This window comes from Podarcis pityusensis, assembly GCF_964106645.2.
Source record: "Podarcis pityusensis genome assembly, chromosome: 6".
In the NCBI taxonomy this organism is placed as follows: domain Eukaryota; kingdom Metazoa; phylum Chordata; class Lepidosauria; order Squamata; family Lacertidae; genus Podarcis; species Podarcis pityusensis.
The window spans coordinates 28,598,687-28,625,580 of record NC_138030.1 but is presented as its reverse complement, the minus strand read 5'-3'; the positions used below and the strand labels follow the sequence as shown (position 1 = coordinate 28,625,580).

The following is a 26,894-nucleotide window of genomic DNA, read 5'->3' as shown; positions in this document are numbered from 1 at the left end:
GGAAAACCCTTCTTTAGCACTCAGTCAGGGCAAACAGCAGTTCTGGTTTTCTCCAGACTGACATTTGCTCCATTTAAGCACTAAAGGGCAGGTTTTCCCTGGGAGAGGAACAGGGCAAGGGGAAAACCACTTGGCCTGGTGCCTACAAAGCACAAGTCAAGCAGAAAACCACTCAGACAAATGCCTTTTTGGCAAAGGGCAAGCAGAAGTGTGAACAAGCCCTGAGTAAGCACTGTTGTATTTTGTTAATGATAAATGAGCCCCAGAATATGTGACTTCATCTATTTTCCTTCTATTTTCTCCTTCTCATACTTTTGCACTTCCTGCGCCTTAGATGTACGGCGAGACATTCCTTAAATCCAGAGAAAGCATTGCAGAAATAGCAGGGTTAAAAGTTCAGGTCTTCTGGCAATCATAGTCAAATGGGTTTAAATACAAAATGTTCCTATAAAATGGTTTGATTGCTTAATAAAGGTGTTTCACAGCTATGGAGACATAGTCCCATCTGGTGGGAGCAGATGCATCACTGACTCCAGGATAGTTAAAGCGACTTCACATTCTGCTAAGTATTCTATGAATTTGGCAGACAAGGCTTTTGTTCAAAAGTTCTGCAAGATCAACTGTATAATTTCAACACTTGATACTCAAAGCAGGTTGGAATTTCATGTATATCCTAGTGTGTGTCTGAATGTTTGACAAATTCGGGGTCCTAGAACAAAAAACATTCTGTGGGATTATGAGCTTCCAGGGTCCTAATGCCCACTCAGCCATGAAGCTCATTGGGTGATCTTGGGTCACTGCCTCTCAGCCTAACCTGCTTGCTGGGTTGTGGTGGGGAGAGGAGGGGGAGAGCCATGTATGTCACCTTGAGCTCCTTGGGAAAAAAGATGGGATATAATTGCAATAAATATATTAAAATATTTGAAACGAAAGATAACCAACATGGTGCCCTCAAGACGTTGTTTGATTCCATCTCCCAGCAGCTCCAGTCAGTATGGTCAGCAGTTAGCAGGAATGATGGCAGCTGTAGTCCAGCAATATCTGGAGGCTGTAAAAGCTGGTCTATTAGGGCAATAGAGGCACTGCCCCACCAATCTGAGCCATGCCCCACCTGCCTGCCTTCTTACAGCCAGTTCAGGAGTCAGCACTGGCTATCTGCAGAGACATCACCTTGCCAACAAAGGTCCGTATAGTTAAAGCTATGGTTTTCCCAGTAGTGATGTATGGAAGTGAGAGCTGGACCATAAAAAAGGCTGGTCGCCGAAGAATTGATGCTTTTGAATTATGGTGCTGGAGGAGACTCTTGAGAGTCCCATGGACTGCAAGAAGATCAAACCTATCCATTCTGAAAGAAATCAGCCCTGAGTGCTCACTGGAAGGACAGATCGTGAAGCTGAGGCTCCAGCACTTTGGCCACCTCATGAGAAGAGAAGACTCCCTGGAAAAGACCCTGATGTTGGGAAAGATGGAGGGCACAAGGAGAAGGGGACGACAGAGGACGAGATGGTTGGACAGTGTTCTCGAAGCTACCAGCATGAGTTTGACCAAACTGCGGGAGGCAGTGGAAGACAGGAGTGCCTGGCATGCTCTGGTCTATGGGGTCATGAAGAGTCAGAAACGACTAAACAACAACAATCTGCTTGGTCTTCCTTTGTCTCCCTTGTGAAACTCAGCAGGGAGGAGTATATCGGCAAAGACAGAATTAGTTGGCTCTGACCATATCATTGGCCTCCCTCCCTTCCACTCCAGCAGTCCCAATGAGCACCGGCTGCCACTTTGGCTAACCTTGGGTTTTAGCTGTGACACATAAAACATTTTCCTTAAACCTGGATCCAGTGTTGGAAATGGCACATCAGAAGTCCCCTTTTCTAGTTCCAGTATGATATGCTAGGGTTGTGTATAGAGCAGTATGTAAAGTTTAAATATAAATAGATACACTTTTAATATTCAGTACAATCAATTGGATTCAGACCAAGTTAATTGTGCACTGAAATTACCAGGACCAGTTAGGACTAATTTGCCCCACTGACAGATATTCCAGTTCAATTAATTTCGGGTGCAATCCAGGCCTCTGGTGATCAGCAGCACAACTTAATGGAGCAGCAAAACCATGATCATGTTTGGAGCCCTCCTACTTGTTTTGGTTGTGAGTGGAGAGTTGTTGGCACCCATCAGAATGTGACACTAGCCACACCCTGGGAAATGGCTTCAACTGGCTGGCTAAATCAGGTGAGTAGAGAGTATGGGGCAGGAAAATTCAGTATTTTTGCTGTCTCACCTGGCACAGCTGAGAGAGATACGAAAACATTAGAACATCAGAAGAGCCTGTTTGGTCCATCTAGGCCACCATCCCATTCTCACAGTAGCCAACTAGATGCAAGACCCAAGACCAAGAGCACTCTCTAGCAATTGTTTCCAGAAACTGGTACAGGGGTACCTCGGGTTACAGACGATTCAGGTTACAGACGCTTCAGGTTACAGACTCCACTAACCCAGAAATAGTACCTCGGGTTAAGAACTTTGCTTCAGGATGAGAACAGAAATCGTGTGGTGGCGGCATGGCGGCGGCAGGAGGCCCCATTAGCTATAGTGGTACCTCAGGTTAAGAACAGTTTCAGGTTAAGAACGGACCTCCAGAATGAATTAAGTTCTTAACCAGAGGTACCACTGTATTCAGAAGTACAGTGCCTCCGACAGTTGAGGTAGGAAATAGCCCAATGGCTTAGTAGCCCAGTAGCTTCCAGCATGACAGACCAGGGGGTTGGATTTTTATGTTAATCTGGATCCAAGCCAGTGTTTGTGGAAAGAATCTGAATTCATAAAGGAATAGCATAAGACAACTTGTTTGGGTGAGTTTTGAGGTTTGAGCATACGCAAGTGCATGGAGCCAGTAAATCCCAATTGCATTTTATGCTCTTCCAAAACCACAGTGTTTCGGCCATAAAGCTCGCAGGAGTGCTGTGCGAGCAGATAACAAGTGGTTTCGCTGTTGCTGCTACGTTCCCACATTTTTAAAATGAGAGTTTTAAACTTCCATGGCATCTCACCAATCAAATTAGCACAAGAATGGGAAGAGTAATGGGAACAGAAAAGCTTTCAAAAGAAATAATGAGAACAGATAGAGAAGCTAAATACAGCTCCCTTGCCTTTGCACTCTCCTGTTTTAAGCTAGTCCCTGGTTTGCATCCAAGCCAGGGGCTAATAGCCCAGCTATGATAAACAGGCAACATGTTGAGATTGCTATTTGAAGTGCTATTAGACTATGAGAAGACAAAAGCCAGGGGGTGGGAGGAAATTATCCACAAATTGAGGGTGAGAGATGGGCTGCTTTTCCATTTTCCAAAGGAGCATCTCTCTCTCTCTCTCTCTCTCTCTCTCTCTGTGTGTGTGTGTGTGTGTGTGTGTGTTATTCATAAGCTATGTTCTCTGTACATAATTGCACCCCATTCATTTCAGCACAAAGGAAACACAATGCAAATGGTGGGGAGGTGCAGTTATCATTTGCAGACTGGATGCAACAACAGCAAATAACAATTATTTTCATTGAGTTAATTTTCCTTCTGGGTGGGATGAAGAAGAGAGCAACGACAATTTCCACTCCTGTTTCTGTTTTTGCTGGATTTCTCTGACATCCCTACCGGTAAGGAAGCTGCAACTGGTGCAGAAAACACCCCACAAAGATTCTTATCTTAAAATGCCAAACTATATTCAATGGGGGGAGGGGGCAGAACTGATCAGAAAAGTTGTCTTAATCTTAAATTGGCTTTTTCATGATTGATTATAGTTTGGTATTTTTAGATAAATGTTTTAAACTGAATTAATTGTGTTATTGTGTTCTGATTGTTTTTACTTTGATTTCATTATGATGCTTAATTGCAAGCTATTCCAAGAGTCTTTTGGGGGGGAGGGCTGAAGCAAGGAAGAAAATTCTAAATAATAAGTAAACAAACAAATTAAAAAGAGAGATGTCTGCAAAGCAGTCAAGTTTAAGAATAGTGACAAACTCCCAGTAAATTGTTTTGCTTTGATGGCAACATTGAAACACACCACAGCAGCCTCCTCCAAATTCCTGCTCTCCAGATGTTTTGGACCACAATGCCCATGAACTCCAGACAGCATAGCTATGCTGCCTGAGGCTGATGGGAATTGGAGCCCAAAACATCTGGAAGGCATCAGTTTGCGAAGGCTGAACTCAGTAATGGTGTGTGTGCTGGTATGGAGCCGCCCTCCTGACACCAGCATCCCTGCTGCTTACGTAGAAGGGGGTTGGGGCAGGATGTAGGTGGTGTTGGGGCAATATGGTTACAGTGGGGGGGTGGGTGGGCCTGGAATATTGTGCATAGTTCTGGTAGCCTTACCTCAGAAAGGATCTTGTAGATTTGTCAAAGGCTCAAAATAGGACCACTAAAATGATCACGTAGGTGGAACAACTCCCAGATGAGGAAAGGTTACAACATTTGGGGGTTTTTTAGTTCAGAGAAAAAGCAAGTGAAGGGTGATATGACAGAATTGTACATCCTTAGGCATGGTGTGGAGAAAATAGAAAGAGAAAGGTTTATCTTCTCTCAGAATAATCTAGAACCCAGGCCCATCCAAAGAAGTTGAGTCTTGGGAGATTAAGGACAGGCCAAATAAATTACTTGTTAACACCGTGCATAGTTTATCTTCCGCAAGAAGCAACAACGTCTACGAGAGCCAGTGTGGTGTAGTGGTTAAGAGGGGTAGATTCGTAATCTGGGGAACCGGGTTCGCATCTCCGCTCCTCCACATGCAGCTGCTGGGTGACCTTGGGCCAGTCACACTTCTCTGAAGTCTCTCAGCCCCACTCACCTCACAGAGTGTTTGTTGTGGGGGAGGAAGGGAAAGGAGAATGTTAGCCGCTTTGAGACTCCTTCGGGTAGTGATAAAGCGGGATATCAAATCCAAACTCTTCTTCTTCTTCTACCAACTGGGATGGAGGTTCAAAGAGAATTAGATAAAAACATGTAGGGCATGGCTGTTGTTGGCTACCAACCCTCATGGCTATGTTCTTTGTCCACTTTTGAAGGCTATATGCTTCTGAATACTAGTGGCAAGAAACCACATGAGGGGAGAGTGAAGTTGGACTCAGTTCTTGCTTGTGGGTTTCCCATTCGCATCTGGCCACTGTGAAAACAAAACGGTGGCCTAGATGAGTCACTGGCCTGACCCAGCCGGCTCCTTTCATGTTCTAATGTCCTCCATTTCCAAGCTGGTACACCTACTGGTATATCTGGACATCCCTGGCCTTGCCCTGCCCTGCCCTGTCCCACATCAGAGAAGCTGAAGGAGACATTGCTGAGGGTTGATGAAAGAAGGAGATACAGATTTCCTTTGGAAGATGACTTTGGCTCTTCACGTACTAGACGATACCAATGACCTTCCTGATCAAAATACACACTAATATTCCCTCTTTCTTTTGTCCTTTGTTTTCCAGCTTTTTTGGGGGGGTGCTTTGACCTGTCCATAAGCGATTCTTCTCAACAAGGAATCATTGATAAGCAAGCCAAGGACAGAGGAACACTTCTGTGTGTAGTCACTGATAATAGCAATAATAAATATTTTATTCCCCTCATTTCTGATGTAGTTGTGAAGTTTAAAAAGTGGTTAGATGAGCCTAAGAGATTCTGAAGGACACAGGACAACAAAGTTTCAAAGCAACCTACCAAAAAAAAAAAAAACCCCTCATGAAAATGAGCAATAATGGAAAGAGCCAGGAGAAGCATTTCTGCAAATATAATGCTAGATTTTTGCACTCTCATAGAGTCTTATCAATTTTTCTGTAAATGCAAAATGGCAACACTTAATAAAACTCCTTAATTAAAGTCTCACAGCACATTAGGCAAGGAAGTATAGAGGAGAGACATGTAAGGACAACTCATGAGAAGTTAGCGGAGAACTACACGATTGGCAAAATTCTAGTTGACACAGCTCTTGCTGGAAAGTACCACTTCAAACTACAGTAGAGGATTTCATGCTTGAATGCTCCCTCATGCAAAATAAGAAATAAAATAAAAAAATCCCTGCACACATAAGTTCTCTATATTGTTGTTTATTCATTAAACTTGTTAGTTGCCTAGTTACACAAAAAGATCTCCGAGCAACTTACAACATATTTAAAAGCATACTAATGCATTACATAATACATACATTGCCTGGTGCTGAAAAGATTTTGGTGAAGGGGCCAGATGGACCTCACCGCATTCCACAAATGAGGAGCCACAACCCAAAGGACCCTCTCTCCTGCTATCGTCCCCTGAGCTCTGATCAAAGGAGTGGCCTAGAGAAGATCTAAGGATCTGGATAGGTTCATATTGGGAGAGGCATTCCAGAACATGCATGTAAAGCTTGCTTGTTTATTGTTGTTTTTTTAAAGGAGGTTAATATTAAAATGTGTGATCGACCTCTTGCAGCTTGCAGTGCTATGACACAGGAAGCACAGGCACACATAGCTCGGGGGGGGGGTGTTTAAAATTAGTTACAAATATAAAGGAAATACAATTAAGGTTGCCATATATCCTCTTTTTCCAGGACACACCTGCTTTCTCATGGCTATGTAAAATGAGAGTCGTCATAGAGATCCATAGCTAAAACTAGAGGTTGGCAAATGTGTCCTCTTTTTTGCTCTTCAGAATATGGCAGCCCTAAAATACAAACAAGAGACAGTATTGGCTCTTTCATATAATGCATATCTGGCAATGTTGCTTGTGCAGTTAAAGGCAGACTAAAGAACTGTTAAAGGTAAAGGTAAAGATACCCCTGCCCATACGGGCCAGTCTTGCCAGACTCTAGGGTTGTGCGCTCATCTCACTCTAGAGGCCGGGAGCCAGCGCTGTCCGCAGACACTTCCGGGTCACGTGGCCAGCGTGACAAGCTGCATCTGGCGAGCCAGCGCAGCACACGGAACGCCGTTTACCTTCCCGCTGGTAAGTGGTCCCTATTTATCTACTTGCACCCGGGGGTGCTTTCGAACTGCTAGGTTGGCAGGCACTGGGACCAAACGACGGGAGCGCACCCCGCCGCGGGGATTCGAACCGCCGACCATACGATCAGCAAGTCCTAGGTGCTGAGGTTTTACCCACAGTGCCACCCACGTCCCTAAAGAACTGTTAGGAGCTCACAAAATGATATAAGAACGCCTGCTTATAATTATGCAGCTTCAGTTATTTTTACGAGCACAGAGCTGCAGAGCCCGACAAAGCAAAGTGGAATATCCATCGCTTCGTTATCCATCCAGCACAGTAATTGGTTTGACCATTTCACAAATAGCAATGCAGATGCAAAATGTAAATAAAACTCTGGCTACCTGATTAGTTGCAAAATCTAACAAGTGGGCACAGTTATATGGCATAAGCAAATCTTTCCAGAGCTATTTGTGACAAATATCAAAGTAATATTCTGAGCAAGTATCATGAATGATGCACAGGAAGAAATGTCTAATCAATGTGGAAAGTAGGAGTTAGAAAATCTCATGGGCTGCAGTCATGTCATAGAGTTTAGAACATGGCCTCTGATGTAGAATGAGGAAGGTTCCTGTGTGCTGTCGCAGAAAACCATAAAAACAGAATCAGGCCAAGGTCCATCTAGGCCAGCATTTTGTTTCCAACAGAAGAAAGCCAGGTGTTTCTGGAAGTTAGCAAACAGGACATGAAAGTGTTGCCATTGCTTGAAGTGCAAAAGCAGGGATCATTCAGTTTGTAATCCAAGAGCTAATCAGTAAGTCAGCTAACCAAGAGAGCAGAGATGGTGGTGTTGCTTAGTAACCAGGCAAAGCAGCATGATGCTTGATGAGGTAGCACATAACCTCATTGGCTGTGTAGTTCTGAGAGAGTTTTTTCCTTGTATGTTTAGTTCAATGTCTCCCTGCTGTTTACAAGACAAAATGTTCCTGTTTCTTTCTCCTCAATTTAGACACTGTCTTTGCTCAGTTTTTCTCAGTAATGTGCTATCAGAATTTATTTTCTCTTTGGACTGCATCCACACTATTTAAGTGACTTTGCTAACAGTCCTCACCCACTGAACGGGCAGCTTTCCACTGACAGGAATCTCCCTTGCAATCGGGAACCCTGGGCCAATTATGATTATTTCATATTAAGGCGCTTTTTCAATTGTCATGAGTAAATTTAGACAAAGGTGGGTTCGTCCATACCTTTTTTATTTTTAAAAAATGTGCAATCAAATCTACAAAATTATTTGTAAGGTTTGAGAAGAAATGAAAAGGGGTGTGGGGGAGGGAATGATGGTGACAACACTCATCTAATGGATATTGCAGAAAGTAGTACATGATAACACATCTAGCACTTCACACATTCTGTTATTTCAGCATTTTTTGCTAATGGAAACTTCTGTGAGCGAGGTATTCTATTTGGTGGTGATCAGCCACTGGTTCAAAGGAGCAGAATTTACATGATAGAATTTCCCTAGCATTGTTGAACCCAAATGGTTCATTGCTAAGCAATGTTTATAATCAAGCAGGGATTTAAGAGAGCCTCTAAGGAGAAGGGTATTCTTACTCAATATCCTAGCCCCACTTCATGAAGAGAACTAGGCAGTGAAATTTATGTTCTTCACCTGTTCTTGACTGTTTCCTATATTGCAAAAAATACAAATACAAATTCTTATCCTCATAATTGTTCACATTTGGATCACAGGGGCAGCTAATTCAACTAAATTAAATATCTATCTATCATCTATCTATCTATCATCTATCTATATACAAAATCCTGATCTTGATTAGTTTTCAGACCTGAAGTCATGCCCTAAAATGTTGAAACAGAGTTCTTTGGTTTGCAGAATAGCAAAATATGCTGTTGCTGTTCAGAAGTGAATGTTTAACTCCTGCATATACATATACTGTTGAGTCAAGTACACAGGGTGCCTTCACTTAACACCACTAAAAGTCAGAGAATCCTGTGTAGGTTGGCTACATTTTTTAATTCTACCAGTTAATGAGCCGAACTGTGATGCCACTAGCTAGAGTCATGGCTTCTCTCCACTCCCAGCTCTTTAGTCCAATGTTACACCACTGCCAAGATCACTGTCGTGTGAACTCAAGGAGTAATTGTATTCACTCACACTGTGCCCCCAGTGATCCAGCCATTACTGGGAGAATGCAATTCTTGCCAGTGTGTTACATTTATCTAAAAATTCATTCCCAATGAAAAATGTGACCAGCCCTAACCACAAACCTCCGGGCAAATTAAGCAGTCTCATATTGCAAATATTAAACATCTTGTAAAGGCACCAGAGGAACAAATGAGCTGGTCTTGAGCTTAAATGCAACCTGTGGACTTATCCTTTCTATTGTATCTTATCAATTAATCACCAGAAAGGTTTCTCCCACTCTCATTCTGCTGTTGGAATCTGGAGAGAGAAAGACAAATTGTACGGATTTTCTTTTTCTTTTTTTGGTACTTTTAATAACCAAAATGTTTCTGCACTTTGAATAATGAGGGTGACTTTTCTCTTTCAAATGCTAAATTATTTCAAGCTGAGCTGTTGGAAACCATTAATAATTCAAGCAACTTCTCTTTGGGTAAGAATAGCATCTGCTGGATCATGGGAAAGCACAGGGATAGCTGGACTTTCAGTGTTATTTTGCCCATTTTGCCCATTTCTGTTAAGTGAAAGGAAACACCACTAACTTAGGGGAAGAGAGAGTTCTCATTTCCTGAACAAGTGGGAGGAAACGATGGAAAACAATGACACCTGAATGACTGGGTTGCCCCAGCTACTCTGGGCAGCTTCCAACTATATAATAAAACATTAAACTTTTTTTAAAAAAACGCTTCTCTATACAGGATTGCCTTCAGATGGCTCAGGGGTCGGATAACTCAATACCCTCCAACATTTCTCCATTGAAAATAGGGACATCCTAAGGGAAATTGGGACATTCCGGGATCAAATCAGAAATTGGGACTGCTTCTCTAAATCTGGGATGTCCCTGGAAAACACTTGGAGAGTCTGTTGTGCAAGTTCTTAATCATAAGACTGACTAATTTGGAAGAGAGGGTGAGGGGGTTGTGCAAGCTGTGAGGGGGTGGGGTGAGCTCTGAGAGATGAGGATTGGCAGGGGGTCATGGGAGTGGGGGGCAGGTGGGGTTGGTGAGCAGTGTAAGCCAGGGGCAGCAGCCCCTGAGATTTAAAATGTTTCTATCCTGCTGTTCATCACAGTGTGATATGGGATATCACACACCAAGGCTATTTTCCCTGCAGCAAGTCTACTCCCCTCACCATTTGTGTGGGGACTGGATATTGCTTTACCAGTAATGGGAAAATGGGAAAATCCAAGGTTTCTTTCTTTAATCATACAGAATGGCCAAAGAAAAATAATCTGTTTATAGTAACCTTTGAGAACTGAGGACCAATTTAAATGCTGTATGGTGTCTGCCAACAATTGTCTCCATATGAACTCTCTGTGTAGCTCCTGTGATATATGAAAGTCACTCTCTGTGTGGTTTGGCCAAGTCGTGGGGAGACTCGTCTTCACACCACTGCTGCACGGTCCTGGTGGCATGGATGTTTTCATGCAATTAATTCAAAGTGTACTGAAAGCAGCTTTCAAAGATCACACCTGCAATCCAGAATGGTTTTCGGTAGCTTCTACCCGGGGACTGATTTGAAACGGCTCTCTCAGGTGGCTTTGCTATGGTCTAATTAATCACTGAAACCCATTTAAGTGAATAAAGTTTTTTTTAAAAAAAAAAAAAAGCTGTGGAAGGAAAAGTTAGTATGTAGAAACTAGCTCTTCCTGTGCTAAGCTTGGTGATGTGAGTAAATCCTGTGAGATGTGATTTGAAGAGCTAATTACAATAAATGCATCAAGTGAGAGGGAGAGAGCTGGCTGCCATCATATGCTCTTGTGCTGGATTTTTGCCTTTTTGGTTTCTATGTGATTACAGATCATGATAAATATTCATAATATTGTGAGTGGATCTAATGTATATTTATAATTATTAATTCAAATGGTGTCAGTGCGGCTAATTAGGGCTGGTTCCAGGCTCATTAATTCTCATAGGGTGGTGTATTTTTTTTCTCAAGCCAGTGTTTGACAGATTTAGGACTGGGTGAATCTGGCTGCTTAGTTGAGATATTTTGTAAAGAACTCTGCCCGTTGCATTGGAAGGATGAGACATTAGAATAACTTCTTCCAGTTAAAAAAATACATTTTAAAACATGCCCCATTTAAGGCAGCCCAGGGATGGTTTAATATCTTAGATATGTCTGGTAGGATTGTTAAATAAGTGGAAAATGCCACTTACTTTATGTGAGTTTTGTGTTTCAGAACATGGCATCTTCATAGACACCATAGCCTTGTGACATACATCAAATCAGGGTGACCCTTCCAAGATCGCCATTTGGGGAGGTGCTATGGCCCATCAGCTTCCATCTGAGCTCAGCCTCTTCCAAAGCCCCAGTTGCTCCACCACTGATTCTGCTTGTTGTGTCTTCAGCTGCTTTGGAGGCCCAGGAGCTCTTCTTCAAGTGACAAAATCCCACACTGACTGTGTTGCCAGGTGCAGGCAGTCCCTACTTATAATCTCAAGGAGTGGACCAGAGGGAAAACAGGGCCTGTAGTCTTCCATCTGGCCCGCCCTCCAAGCTCTGTCCCCCCTGCTTGCCCACGATTGGCTGCATCACAGGCAAGCTCCTGTGTCCTCCTACGGCCCCACAGGAACTGGATGGCTGCCTGCATTCAGCTGTGGCCAGGCCACAATTGCCACCCCCGGCCCAGAAATGTAAGCTGTCCTTACACTGGAAATCTCTCATAGTCCAGACCCCTTGGAGTTGTCTCCTTTCTCACTGAGCTGTGTTTCTGAGAGGAGTTCTTGGAATCACAATATTCAACACACATAAGAATCTCTCCCCTTTTTGCTGTAAAGTTATTTTTGTAGACACCTTTTACTGTGTGTGTTTTTTCCTTGCATCTTTCTGTTTTTATTGTTGTATATACTTCATCTCTGCTTTTATAATCCACACCATTATACATCCCAAGTCCATCATATTTATGGTAGGCTTAAGAATAATACCCCCCCCAAAAGAATATTGCTAGCTCTTCTTAACACTATGAAATACTGCCTAACATCACACTCTAAGATATGCTTACATATGAGTAAGCCACAAGGTGGGTTTTTTTGTTGTTGTTTAAACTGACACATTCCTTACATCCAATATAACAAGTAAATTGGAAGGTAATTAATTATTCATTTTAGTAACCAGCCATTACAGAGAGCTGGTGCAACGGTACCTAAGTGGGCTGGCTTGGATGTCTCTGGTTCAGATCTCAAAATCTGATTAATGAACCACTAGGTGGTCCTTAGATAAACCACTCTGTCTCAGCTTCAGCCACCCTTCCTCAGAATAGGAGTAATAATGCCTTATACAGTTCTTGGAAGGCTCACTGACTGAGATAATGGATGTGAATTGCTTTGAACACTCTAAAGCACTACATACATATTAATATTATATGGGAATAGCCTACCATTATGATACGTTAACTAATTGCTTTTTAATCTTATGCAATCTCCTCCTCCCAAAACCCTACAGTTTTTTTTGTCTGAGAGCTTGTTGGGTTAGTCTGTGGTAGTGCAGCAACATTTACAGGACAATTCTCTGGGGTTTACCTGCAGGAGTGGGGTAGACTTAGTCCCTTGATTGCACCCTTAGTTAGATTAACTAAATAAATACCTGAAGGAGCGTCTCTATCCCCATCGTTCAGCCCAGACACTAAGGTCCAGCTACAAGGGCTTTCTGGTGGTTCCCTCAATGTGAAAAGTGATTTTAACAAGAAACCAGGCAGGGTAATTTCTTAGTAGTGGTGCCCAACTTGTGGAACACCTTCCCATCAGATATCAAGGAGATATCAAGGAGGTTAAGTACTTAATTCATTCTGGAGGTCCGTTCTTAACCTGAAACTGTTCTTAACCTGAAGCATCACTTTAGCTAATGGGGCCTCCTGCTTCTGCCGCACCGCTGGAGCACGATTTTTGTTCTCATCCTGAAGCAAAGTTCTTAACCCGAGGTACTATTTCTGGGTTAGCGGAGTCTGTAACCTGAAGCGTATGTAACCCAAGGTACCACTGTACAACTTTTAGGAGATATTGGATGGCAGCCCTGTATAGGGAAGTTTTTAATCTTTGACGTTTTATTATGTTTTTATATCTGCTATAAGCTGCCCCAAGTGGCTGGGCCAACCCAGTCAGATGGGCGGGGTACAAATAATAAAATCATTATCATCATTTGATTTGAAGTGTTTATCAGACAGTATTTTTTATGATTACTGTTAATAAAAGTACTGTAATAAAAGTACTTGTGTTCATATGACACAAGTCTTGAGAGCAACGCACCAGCTGCCAGTGAGCTGCCAAACCTAATTCAAGGTGCTGGTTCTAGTCAGGGCCGGATTTAGGTCTGATGAGGCCCTAAGCTACTGAAGATAATGGGGCCCTTTATATGTCCAGCTGTCCTTTGTCAATAACAAATTGTCACTGTTTTTTGTGTTGAATATATGCTATATGTAATTTATGGACCTAATAGGTATCTAAAGCCGTTTGCACATAACAAAATAGGAGCCTGCACAACACAAAACACTGTTGCTGTATATAGTTTTATTTTATTTGTTTTTTTATCTTGTATTTTGGAAATGTGCATCCAGGTTTTTTTCCCCTTTAAATATTTTGGGGCCCCCAAGAGAGTGGAGCCCTAAGCTATAACTTGTCTAGCTTATATGTAAATCCAGCACTTGGGACACAGGTGGTGCTGTGGGTTAAACCACAGAGCTTAGGACTTGCTGATCAGAAGGTCGGCGGTTCGAATCCCCGCAACGGGCTGAGCTCCCGTTGCTCGGTCCCTGCTCCTGCCAACCTAGCAGTTCAAAAGCACCTCAAAGTGCAAGTAGATAAATAGGTACTGCTCCGGCGGGAAGGTAAACAGCATTTCCGTACGCTGCTCTGGTTTCACCAGAAGCGGCTTAGTCATGCTGGCCACATGACCCGGAAGCTGTATGCCAGCTCCCTTGGCCAATGAAGCGAGATGAGTGCCACAACCCCAGAGTCGGTCACGACTGGACCTAATGGTCAGGGGTCCCTTTACCTTTAAATCCGGCACTGGTTCTAGTTGACAAAGCCCAAAATGGCTGAGGACCCATATACTTGAAGGAGTGCCTTCCCCAGTACCAGCCAACCTTCATTTTGCAGTCTACAGAGGAGATCTTTCTTGTGGTACTTTCCAAAGAAGGTATGGAACTCTCTCACAACAGCGATGAGATTGACTGCAGCTTAAGACCTATTTGTTCTGCCAATCCTTGGGAACACAATGTACTGTATATAATGCAAAGTGGATTGTTATTGTATGTTGCACTTTGCAATGTAACTCTACATTTGCTTTTAATAAAAGGAAGGGGTGGCTATAATGAATCTTCATCAGGTAATAAAGTATGCTTTCCCCCCTTCAAAATAATGTTATTCATATGCAAATATATGCAGCTATAAACAAGCAATTAATTGGCCAAAAAAAACAACCCCATACAATTAATCATCTGAGATTTCTTTTAATTGGGTGACCTCTCTAGGTGGCACAGTCATTTTTTAAAAATATGATAAATAAATAAACACAACATACCTGTGTTAAGAAAAAGTGTAGGCAAAATCATGAGAGGGGAAAATATGACTGGTAGCTCAGCAGCACTACTTTTTAGACATCTGTTTATTTTATTTATTTAACAGAATTTATATATCTTTTAATCATTAATAACTTCTCTAAGTGGTTTACATAGAATATAAAATGTTCATTAACAATACGGATAAAATTGAATACCTAAAAGTTTATTAATTTATCTGAATTTCAAAATATAACATTGGCATAGGAAGACCATTTGGTACCATTTGGTTATAATAGCATATATGTTATAATAATATTTGTTAACTGCTATTCTCTCAGAGTGGCCCAAAGTGACTTACATTAAAACCAATTAAGAGCAAAGAAGAAGAAGAAGAAGAAGAAGAAGAAGAAGAAGAAGAACCACAGCCCTGCAGATAAAAGGTAAGACATACAGATCCCACCTGACTAAAGGAGGCCAGAAATCCACCTTTCAAATGAAGATTCAAAAGCCTAGTTAAAGAGAAAAGTCTTTACCTGGCACCTAAAAACAGATAAAGATGGGGCCAGCCATGCGTGCATCACCCCTTCCCCCACCGTTGCTGGGCACACCCCCTACACCCCTGGCCCCTGCGCGAGTACCACAAATACCTAAAGAAGGCTTGTGGTATGTTTGCCTGCATGTGCTTACATCCTGCCTCATCAGGTGAGGAGCGAAATAAGCTTGCTCAGAAACACTGAGGTGTTCCTTTTTCTATTTTGCCTACACGTGTCCAGGCTGAATGCCTAAAGAAGAATAAATTACATAAGAAAAGAATGTTATAGCCATGCTGCTTTGGATGGTGAAAGTAAAGCCAGATGATGAGACAAACCATGTATGCTTTAAAGTAGCTATTATTGGTCTCTGCCTTTTTCTCCTTTTTAACTCCATTTCTTAAATAAACAACTTTTCCCCTTTGATCTCATTTGCTGTTTGTGGCTCTTTTTTCAGCCAAATTGTATTGAGGCAAAGCAAGAGGGAGAAGGATTACAGATTGTTTAGCCCAACAAAGTAACATATATTAAATTGCATAGGAAAAGAATAGTCTTTTGCTATAGCGTGTTCTCACTAGCAGAGAGCACGTGTTGCGGTTGGGGAGCAGGCCACCATCATGATTAGGCAAATTTGGAGAACCCAAGCCGGTAGGGGGTTAAATTGGGTTGCTGGGGATTTTTCGGTGTTGCTAATTTGGAGGAGGAGTCAGAGTCTATAAATTGAGGAGTTAGACTAGGGGACGTCCTCTTGGCCGTTTTGCATCGGATCAAGTAGCTGTTTGGTGTCTGAGACGGTTGTATTTCTCATTACTATTTGCTTCCCATATTGTCCCCCTCCTCAATTTTCCACCCGGATTTCCTTGATTCCTTCCATTCAATTTTAATTTCCTAGGCTTTAACTGCTGAAGTTTAGGTAGTGGGTTTTTTCCTTTTAGGCGGGGGGGTGCCCCCTCCCTAGCTTCGGGAGGTCTCCCCTTTTATTTCCGCCGTCCCAGGCCGCTCCTAAGGCCGCGGAGTGCGGCCGGGCTGCTTCCCTCCCCCCCCCCGTCGTTGCGCGTTGCTTTTGGGAGTCCCCGCACCCGCCCGTGGGGTCGCTCCGTGGCTCCGCGGCCGCGGAGCGCAGCCAGCTTTCCACCCTCCCCCCCATCCCCTCCTTCGTCTCCCTTGCTAAGGGAGACTCTAACCCGCCCGCAGGATCGCCCCGCGGCTCCGAGCCGCGGAGCGCTCCTAGTCCCCCTTCCTCTCCCCGTCCCTCTCTTTAATCGGTCTTACCTTGGTGCTCCCCTTCTCGAGCCGGCTCTCGGGTGGTTGCGGCCTCCGTCGTGTCCCCGACGCTCCTGGGCTGAAAATAAATAAATAATTCATTGGGGGATATCGGCTGGTTCATGCGGCGCGGCTAGCGCCTGATACAACAGGCCCCTGATTACCTTCAGAGTAGAAGGCGCCGCTGGTGGGTGGCTTGAGGCCCTCAGGGCCTCCTGGGGCCTCGGAGTGGCCTGCGCCTCTTCGGAGGAGCTTTTGCAGCTTCACGGGGCCCTCCATTGCGAATCAGTTCGTGCGGGGCTAGGGAGCGTGCGTCGTCGATATTGGCCTGCGCCTCCCTGTGGCCGTTTGCAGTTATTGCAGCCGGCCTACTCCTGAGCTCCCCTGGTGGCCTAGCCGGTATTGCAGCCGGCCTACTCCTGAGCTCCCCCTGGTGGCCTGGCCAGTATTTGCAGCCGGCCTACTCCTGAGCTCCCCTGGTGGCCTAGTTGGTATTGCAGCCTCCTCTCCTTAAGTGGACAGGTCGTTATAGAGCCACCTGCTGGTGGATCTGTTTGTTGCACCATTGCATATTGTTTTTCTGTGGAATTTTGACTTTCTTACAGGTTATTAAGGAGTTTTATTTAGAATTGATTAATTTGTTCCTTGTTCTACTGAAGTTAATTGACTCAAGTGTTTTCTTGAGTTCTTGGTTTTCAAGTGCTATTGGTTTAGGCCTTTTTTACTCGTTAACAGTTTGGAATTTTCTACTTTTATTTTCTTATTTGCCTAGCAGGTATGGCTCCAAAGAGGGACTCAGCCCGCCCTGGTCCATCTTCCACTGCAAAACGGCCTATTAGAGGCCCATCTCAGGCGTTGCGCTCACCTGTTACAAGACAACCAGAGGGGCGAGTGCAGTCTTGGATGTCCAGCATGGCCGGCGATCCTGCGGCCTTATCTCGCTTCGCGGCTAATCTGGATGGTTTTCTACAGCAGTGTTCCAGTCAGCCGTCCACGTCTGCAGCACCGCTTCATCCTGTGGGAACATCATCACTGGTCTTGTCGTCATCTGACGAGGATGAAAGTGGGGGATTGTTGCCTGTGGTGGGGGGAACTGACCCCCAGTTAACCCAGCCCCAATACATACCTGCAGCTCGTGGCCGTGCACGGAAGTCTCATCCTTCCCGGAGAGCTTCGGGGAGGGGGGCCCATTCGGTCCCTTCTTCCCGCCATGGTGGGTTAGTGCTGCCTACTGTTGAGGCAGCATCTGTCCCTGGTCCCTCACGGGTGGTTTCTTCTCCATCGGTCCCAGGTCTCTCACGGCCAGATCATGAGTCGGAATCTTCCGTTGAGGACAGCCTACCAGTTCCGGCCAGGAAGTCTTCGGGCGGGAAGCGTCGCCGCAGGAGATCTTCCCGGAAGCATGCAAAGCGAAGGAGGGATGACTCCTCTACCTCTTATACCGGTACGTCATCTTCTAGTTCTGACGAGGAAACAGGTAACTCGCTGGAACTTTATTGGGGCTTTGGCGAATCCGCATCGGGGCTCCCTAAGTGGGCTTGGGAGCGCCGGTCCAATACGCATCGGGCTAGATATGGTATCGTTCAGGAATGTATGGATGGTGTTTTGGTTCCAGACGTTAAAGTATCCACCAACTCCGCCAGAGACGTTATTCCTGGTTTGCACCTGTCATCAAAGGTGCGCTCTAGGATTTTGGATGGTCGATATGTGGACATGTTTAAATTGGCCCCGCCTTCGGAGGACCAAGAGAAGAGTAGCTCTTCCAAAAAGCGCCAGGGGGTCCCCAACACAGACAGGTCGTTCGAACTTTGGCTAGATTGCTTCCAGGTCTTTGCTGGCGTGGTAATGGCTGCTTATCCTAGGAGATCTCTTCATTTAATGGTTTACTTGTCCATCGTTCGCTCTGCATTCACCAGAGCTGGTGAAAAAGCCACGATAAAATACGATGAGGCTTTCCGGCGCCGTGCAGCAAAAATTCCTTCTGCTCGCTGGGATCGGAAAGATCTTGACGTCTGGACCACCCACGTGGCCCCCCTGATTGATAAAAAGGCTGCCGAGCAACAGAAGCCTAGGACAGGGGTGTTGAAAACTGGCCGGCACCTGTTCTGCTGGGATTTCAACAAAGGCTCTTGTAATCGCCTGGGGTGCAAATTCGTCCACGCCTGCGAAAGATGCAATGGCTCGCATCCCACTTCCTCTTGTTTTGCAGGTCGGCGGCCCTTTCGTGGGGGAAAAGGGGGATCTCAGCAACCCCCAAAGCCCACCCCCCCCTCAACCACCACGGGAACTGCAAAATAGCTTGTTGACCTCTTTAGCTTATACACCTGTTCGCCTGGGGGTTTTGCTAACTTGGTTGCAGTCGTACCCCAACAGGGAGGCTGCAGATTATTTGGGTAATGGTTTTTCACGAGGTTTTCGGATTCCGGTAGCCGAGTCTCCTGTGGCACGGAATCCTGCTAACCAAAAGTCAGTTCGTGAGCTACCTCAGGTTGCTCGCAAGAAGATTGCAAAGGAGGTGGCCATGCGACGGATGGCCGGTCCTTTTGTCACCCCTCCTTTTCAAAATTTGCATGTATCCCCATTGGGTATTGTGCCTAAGAAGGCACCGGGGGAATTTCGTTTAATTCATAATTTGTCACACCCCATGGGTACGTCAGTCAATGACGTTATTCCTCCTGAACTCTGCTCAGTGAAGTACGCATCTCTTGATCAGGCGATCAAGTTGATTCGGAGCTTTGGCCATTCTGCGTTATTGGCAAAATGCGATATCGAGTCAGCCTTTCGCCTCTTGCCAATTCATCCAGAAGATTTTTGGTTGCTGGGTTTTCAGTTTGAGGGTAACTATTATTTTGATAAGGCTATGCCGATGGGATGTTCGATTGCTTGCGCCGCTTTTGAATCCTTCAGTACCTTTTTGGAATGGGCTCTCAAATCGAAAACCGGCCTGAGCGGAGTCACTCATTATTTGGATGATTTTTTATTGGCCTCGGCCTCTGATACTGGTGATTGCTCGGTGCTCCTGCAAGCATTCGCTGATCTCACTCAGGAGTTGGGGGTGCCCCTAGCCGCGGACAAGACCGAAGGTCCTTCGACTCGGCTTACTTATCTGGGTATCCTTTTGGATACTGTTGCTCAAACTTCTAGCTTGCCAAGTGACAAACTGGCAACTTTGAGGAGGGTAATAGAGGAACTACTCCCGTTGAGGAAGGTGTCTCTTCGGCAGCTTCAATCGCTGTTGGGACACTTGAATTTTGCTTGTAGAGTGGTGGCGCCGGGGCGCCCCTTCTGCTCTCGCCTAGCTCGTCTCACCTCAGGGTTGAAAGCCCCGCATCATCGGGTGCGCCTCTCTAGTCAGGTAAAGGTTGATCTTTCCATTTGGTTGGAATTCCTCGAGGAATTCAATGGGGTGTCATTATGGCAAGACACTTTGAACTTGCAGAATGACTTTCAAGTGCAGTCTGATGCTGCTGGTTCCCTTGGCTTTGGACTCTATTGGAAGGGACGTTGGTGTGCAGAACGTTGGCCGAAGGACTGGCAAGGGGGAGAGATTACGCGGGACCTAACTTTTCTCGAGTTTTTTCCCATTGCAGTGGCAGTGCATTTGTGGGTCGAGGAGTTCAGGAACCGTCGTGTCTGCTTCTGGACCGATAATCAGGCTGTGGTGTCAGTGTTGGCCAAACTGTCGTCACGCTCTCCCCGGGTGTCGGCCCTATTGCGGGTTTTTGTGTTGCATTGCCTACGTTATAATATAGTTTTTTCAGCACGTTTTATCCCCGGGGTGTCTAACGAAATTGCTGATGCTCTGTCCCGTTTTCAGATGGAGCGGTTCAGACTACTGGTTCCAGAGGCTCGGATACGTCCGGAATGTTTCCCGGAACATCTCTGGAGCCTTGGCAGCAATTAGTTTTACAGGGAGTAGCGGCATCGGTCTCCCCTTCTACCTTACGTTCATACACAAAAGTGTGGGGTGATTTTGTAACGTTCATGCAGCAATCTGCCTGCGACTTGAAAAGGGCTTCGCCCACATCTTCGCAGGTGTTGAGTTATTTAGCGCATTTATTTCATTTGGGCAGGGCAGCTAAGACGATTAGGATACATGCTGCTGCTATAACATTTTTCTGCAAGGTTTTCTTTGATAAGGATCCTTGTGCGAAGTTCATTGTCCGCAAAGCCTTGGAAGGATGGAGTAGACTTTGTCCTTCCCGCCCAGCAAATCGACTACCCATATCTTTTGATATGTTGTGCGTAATGCGCAGAAAGCTGCGGGTGGTGTGCTGGTCCGGCTATGAGGCTCGCCTGTTTTCGGCCGCCTTTTCGATTGCCTTTTTTGGTGCCCTGAGAGTGGGCGAAATAGTGGTCGAGGTTCATAAGGATGGCCGTACCCGGGGCCTTTTGATGCAGGATGTACAGTTGTCTCCTGTGGAACTTCGAATCACAATAAGGCACTCGAAGACGGATCAGAGGGGTAGGGGTGCCCTCATCCGTCTCCCGGCTACTGGGGAAGCGGGCCCTTGCCCTGTAAAAGATGTCAGGAGGTTCCTGTCTATCCGCACCCCTGGGGATGGCCCACTACTTAGGCATGAGGATGGTTCGCCCCTTTCAAGGCAACAGTTTGCGAAAGTGATGCGTAAAGCAATTGTGGCGGGTGGCGGCATGGCAACTGATTTTGCCCCACACTCGTTCAGGATTGGGGCTGCCACTACGGCAGCACATTGGGGCTTGTCAGCAGCCAGAATAAAGGATTTGGGTCGCTGGAAGTCGGAAGTGTTCAGAGGTTATATCCGTTAATAAGGGCCTTACATTATTTTGTTTATTTATATTAGGTTTGGCGGCTGTCCGCATATGGATGGTGGGGCACAGCATCATCCATTGGGCTGGTGTCGCAGCACGGCAGTCGCGAATGGGTCCTGGTCTCGGCCTTCCTCGACATATTCGGTTGTCTTGGCTGTCCAGAAGGGGAATGCGCTGGTCGGAGCTCCTGCCTCGGATTAGGAGGCAGTTGCTATGGGAAGAACCCCCGTCGGCCATCGTGGTACAACTGGGCGAGAACGACCTGGTTTCTTTGAACTGTCGTTCACTGCGTGCTGCCATTTTATCGGACCTGGAGACGCTGCGAGCTATGATGCCGGCAGCAAAAATTTTTTGGTCAAGGCTGCTTCAACGGCGCGCCTGGAGGGGCAGTCGTTGCCCGGCCGCCATTGAGAGAGCCAGAAGCCGCATCAACACTGCAGTAACAAAAAAGGTCTTGGAGTTGGACGGAGATGTGATTTTTCATACTGAAATTTCTTCTCGGAGGCCATCCTTATTTCGAGATGATGGCGTGCACCTTTCGGCCTCGGGTAATGAGGCTTGGTTAGGTGCAGTGGTGGTCAAGCTGAGGTCTTGGCTGGGGCTGTGAGTGGTTTGGCGGTGAGCCGTGGGCTCCATGGCGGTTAGGCATTGGTTAAATTGGTGCTTGGAGGGGTAAGGTGCCTATCCCTCCAAATGATGCGAATGGGAATTCCGTTAAAGGAATCCAGGGGCTTGCCATTCTTTCGTCCTTGTCCGTGGTGCCGGGCTTGGGCCGTGCAAGCCCCACCGGAACATGAGGGTGAGAGGTGTTGGACTGAATTCCCAGCCTCATTTCTCCCCAACATTTGTTTCCCACGCTGGCTTCCGGTGGTGCCCGGAAGTTTCAGCTCTGTCCTCGGGGGCAAGGACAGATAGTCATAACCAATGCCTAAGCAACCACTCACATTTCTGTATTTTAATAAAGTTGTGGCCAAAATTATGCCAAAAACCTTAAACAAAAATGAACGTGTGCTGTGTGAATTTTTGGGGGGTGGCACTGCGGAACTCAACACGCAAAGCGTGTTCTCACTAGCAGAGAGCACGTGTTGCGGTTGGGGAGCAGGCCACCATCATGATTAGGCAAATTTGGAGAACCCAAGCCGGTAGGGGGTTAAATTGGGTTGCTGGGGATTTTTCGGTGTTGCTAATTTGGAGGAGGAGTCAGAGTCTATAAATTGAGGAGTTAGACTAGGGGACGTCCTCTTGGCCGTTTTGCATCGGATCACCCGCCCCCCCTCCCTCTTATAGGGTGGTTCTTGGGTTCATTTGACCTTGCTATGCCTGTCATGGGGTCGTTCGCCTTTGAGCGGGGGCCTGGTAGGAATTTTGCCATTTGGCTGATTGGCTGTTGCCATTTGGTTTTTGCCTACTGCGTAGCAAATCGTCACAACTTGTAAGGTTGGCGGTTAGGCATTGGTTAAATTGGTGCTTGGAGGGGTAAGGTGCCTATCCCTCCAAATGATGCGAATGGGAATTCCGTTAAAGGAATCCAGGGGCTTGCCATTCTTTCGTCCTTGTCCGTGGTGCCGGGCTTGGGCCGTGCAAGCCCCACCGGAACATGAGGGTGAGAGGTGTTGGACTGAATTCCCAGCCTCATTTCTCCCCAACATTTGTTTCCCACGCTGGCTTCCGGTGGTGCCCGGAAGTTTCAGCTCTGTCCTCGGGGGCAAGGACAGATAGTCATAACCAATGCCTAAGCAACCACTCACATTTCTGTATTTTAATAAAGTTGTGGCCAAAATTATGCCAAAAACCTTAAACAAAAATGAACGTGTGCTGTGTGAATTTTTGGGGGGTGGCACTGCGGAACTCAACACGCAACTGAATCAGAGAGGCGACTCTGGGCACACTATTCTTAAAATTCACCTTAATGGCAAGGTTTTTTATGAAACCATGAATTTGCAACATAACACACAAATGCCGAAAGGCTGCTATTTCCATTGTTGCTGTGCTGGGATACGGTTTATCTGGTACTGACCTACCTGACTTCAAATGCCTTTCTACCCTGCAATTATATGGATTTGAATGCTAGTGTATCAAGCACAGGTTGTGCCTGTGAGTCCGGAATTTCTTTCAGCTGCAGAATTCTGCTTTAGAAGAAGAAAAAAAGCTGGAGTTTTTGAGCAGCTGATGACGAGAATGCAAATCTGGGGAGAACTGCAGCAATGCCTTCTAGTCTGAGCTTGTAATAATAATGATAACCTGAAAAAGCACAAATCCTCTTAGGGTTTCCATTTTCAAAGTGAGGTGTGTAAAGGGTCAGGCAACTGCTTTCTGCACTGATTGGAGAAGTCAGTTTCCCCGTGGGCTGGCAAAACAGTTGTTACCAATACGAATTGGAAAAAGCAAGTATGTTTTAGGAGTTCTGTACTCATTACTAAAGAAAGCAACACTTGCTAGTCAACATTCTAGTTTGGACCTAGCAAGAAAGTGAGGATTAATGTCAGTAAGCCACAGCCAATTGGCGCTTAAGTGGAACATATCAGATTGACTCAAAATAGGGGTACGTGCCGGCCAACTACATTTTAATAGTGATGATAAAGCATTAGACGAGATATTGAAGCTTAAAGTTGGGGAAGAAAAACAATCCCATGGAACAGGAGCATAAATGAGTTCTATTTGGTTTCAACCGGTACAGAAACAGGCTACGTGCTTAATGTTAGAAGCAGACATTTATTCCCTGGGCTAGTTCTTATAGCTACTCCAACTGCTGAGCAATTTAAAACCTATGCATTTTTATAAGTGTCCATTTTTTATGTTTGATGAAAATAACCCTTTGGCACTGGTTAAATTATAAATGGGGGGGGGGGGGAGAAAAGCAGGAATGATGCATTGCCAGAATACTAATCGCACAGCTATAAGGGATCAACAACTCTTAACTATGCAATTAAGAGGGGTCTACGTTATGAGTTAGAATGATGATGAATACAGAAGATGTAAATACTCATGGGAAAGAGAGAGGTAATATTAATTATACTGGGTTGTATTCAGCTGAGCCATACTCAGAGTAAAGTCAATGAAATTAAGTCCATTGATTTCAATGGATCTACTCTGAGCATGACTAGCATTGGATAACACCCATGTAAGCCAATTGATTTCACCTAAATAGTTGCACCAGTGTTAGCGCATTGGGGTTTCCCAACTCTTCTCTCTCTCCCTGTGCTCTATGCCATTATGCAAGAAGACATCCTTGCGGTAACAGAATGTTCATCATAGCACTACTTTGAATACAACCCAGTGGATCTGGCCCATAGGAGCCAACTCCTAGGAGCTGAGGTTCCTTCAGCCCTGTCAATAAAATATTTGAGGAGGCTGCCCCCAAAGTTGATGGCATTGCCATTCAAATGGTGTGTCTTGTGATTGATTATGTGGGGTGGGGCTTACCTGCCCCCTTTTTTATTCAAGTTGGCACCTCTGTATGATTTAGTCAGTTGCCACACAGAGGTTTTGCCCAGTATCTCCTCTCTGTGAATTTTTGGTGCAGATTGATTTTCACATGGGAAACATCTGAAACGCAGGATGGTGCATCTCCATGTGATGTCTCTACCCCCTCAATTATGCATATTTAGAAAAGCTCCAAAGGGAAACAAAAAAAAGATTAAGAAGATGCTATGGGTGAGAGGCAGCCATCTCTACCTTGCACAGTTCTTCAGGTGAAGTCTGTGCTGGGTTTGGATGCCCTCTGCCATTTCTTCATTGACACTCCTAAGATTGGACTGTTTTATATGTTTATGTGTGAGTTTGAAAATGAGACACATTCATATTTCAGTAGGAGCAACACCTCTATGGCATCTCAGAGAAATTTATTAGAAAGAAGCAGGCAGCACATTTCCTGCAAGCTGGCACATGTAGCTGAACTCCATCCTCAGGAGGCCAGAGATCTCTCAGAATAGGAAAAGGAGTCTAAGTTTGGTGTGGCTGTGCATTTATAACAGGAAAAAGATTAAGGAAAAGGGTAAAGGCATATAGGGTAGGGTAGGAGTTATGGTGGATTTTCAGAGACTTCTATACATAAGAAGGAGAAGTTGTAGCTTCTAACCTGCAACTTATTTGAAAGCAGGTGGAAAGAAGAAATGGCACTGCAGTTCTCAGTAGGTAAAGAAGGGAGGAACAGAAGGAAAAACAGAGGAAAAGAAGGACTAGGATGAAGAAGGCAGAGCTTGGTGTCTAAATATTTAGTAGAGCTTGCTTACCCATTTGCTTTCAAATACAGCTGAGTCAAAATTTCACAAGTTTTACTGATGTAATTTCTATTATTTTTCTTTGATACACACCCACCCCTTAAAAAAAGAGGACCACTTTGCAGAACTTTCTTTTGATATTCTCCACCTTTTTTGTGGGGCGACAGCCTCAATTTTCACCTCCGCAATATCCTGGAGCCGCCTTTCTCAACTTTGGACCACACTGGATGTTGTTGGACTACAACTCCCACTATCCTTAGCTAGCAGGTGGGCAGGGATATGGGGGAGTTGCAGTCCAACAACATCTCAGGACCAGAGCTTGAGAAATGCTACCCTGGAGCAACACTTAAGGATGTAAAATGCTGGTGAGGCTGTCAGCACGGAGATTTGCAGCAGTGAAAAAAAGAGAAGAAAAGGGCAGCTATGTTGCCTTATAGGGACACGGGTGGCACTGTGGTGTAAACCACAGAGCCTAGGGCTTGCCGATCGGAAGGTTGGTAGTTCGAATCCCTGCGACGGGGTGAGCTCCCCTGCTCCTGCCAACCTAGCAGTTCAAAAGCACATCAAAGTGCAAGTAGATAAATAGGTACTGCTCTGGCAGGAAGGTAAATGGCATTTCCGTGCGCTGCTCTGGTTCGCCAGAAGCGGCTTAGTCATGCTGGCCACATGACCCGGAAGCTGTACACTGGCTCCCTCAGCCAATAAAGCGTGATGAGCACCGCAACCCCAGTGTCGTCCGCAACTGGACCTAATGGTCAGGGGTACTTTTACCTTTACCTTTATGTTGCCTTATGCTGCCTTTAGTGCTGCTGCATCATAGCCCTGCCTCCTCAGAGATCTGCTTTCTCAAAGCTTTGATAAACTTCATGGCTTGAGCTGTATTAATGCAGCAACGTGAAACAGCTCACAAAACTATGTGTTTAAATTCAGCCCTAGGATGACTGAAAATGCCAATACAGCTTGCAGGGTGGGAAAAAATGAATGGGGAAAATATCCATGTGAATTGGCTGCAATGCTAAATAGTAGGATATACTTGAAAGTATATGGTGAAAAATCTAGGGGAAATACCTGTATTGGGAAAGGAAGATGTTAGCAGTAGACCCTTTCAGGACTTCAATTAAAAAATACTTCGGAAAAAAGAGGGAGAGATGTAATCATTTTCAAATGGGCAAACTCCAGGAATGTTTATGCTCTTAAAAAAATTGATGCTGGAATCAAAGAGGTGTGTATGTATTAGGGCTGCCTGTACTCAGCCCTTCCCCACCTGGACTGTGTTCACCACCACTGTGGTGGCTGTTGAATCCATCTTCTGAGTTAGAGGATGGAACATTAAGTCCACAGGCCAGAGGCATCTACTTGTGAAGAGCTTTCAGTGGGTTAGGTGTTTCTGGGGCTGGTCATCAGAGCAATTCCCTCTCCCACTCTGAATCCCCATCCTCATCCCATGAAGAGCAATTGGTCCAGCTAGCTCAG

At 45.3% G+C, this 26,894-nt stretch overlaps 1 protein-coding gene and 1 long non-coding RNA gene across 2 annotated transcripts in view; both read left to right on the top strand.

Annotated features, from left to right (window-relative positions):
- Nucleotides 1-6,759: 6,759 nt before the first annotated feature.
- The window catches only part of LOC308479179, a 119,263-nt gene continuing 99,128 nt past the window's right edge, over nucleotides 6,760-26,894 (top strand). The window contains exon 1 of the long non-coding RNA XR_013987530.1: nucleotides 6,760-7,081. This is a non-coding gene — a long non-coding RNA (uncharacterized lncRNA). The remainder of the gene's footprint in view (nucleotides 7,082-26,894) is intronic.
- Nucleotides 17,110-23,063, top strand: LOC308478957 (uncharacterized protein). Its single transcript, XM_081009154.1, has 2 exons — nucleotides 17,110-17,854; nucleotides 21,234-23,063. The coding sequence occupies exons 1-2, from the start codon at nucleotides 17,188-17,190 to the stop codon at nucleotides 21,806-21,808; spliced, it is 1,242 nt and encodes a 413-aa protein (XP_080865280.1). The 5' UTR covers nucleotides 17,110-17,187; the 3' UTR covers nucleotides 21,809-23,063.

Excerpts from the sequence above, each read along its gene's own strand:
- LOC308478957 (XM_081009154.1), top strand. The coding sequence starts at position 17,188 with ATGGCTCCAAAGAGGGACTCAGCCCGCCCTGGTCCATCTTCCACTGCA. Across the intron at positions 17,855-21,233 it reads CTCCTCTACCTCTTATACCG|GTTTGGCGGCTGTCCGCATA; the intron begins GTACGTCATCTT and ends TATTTATATTAG.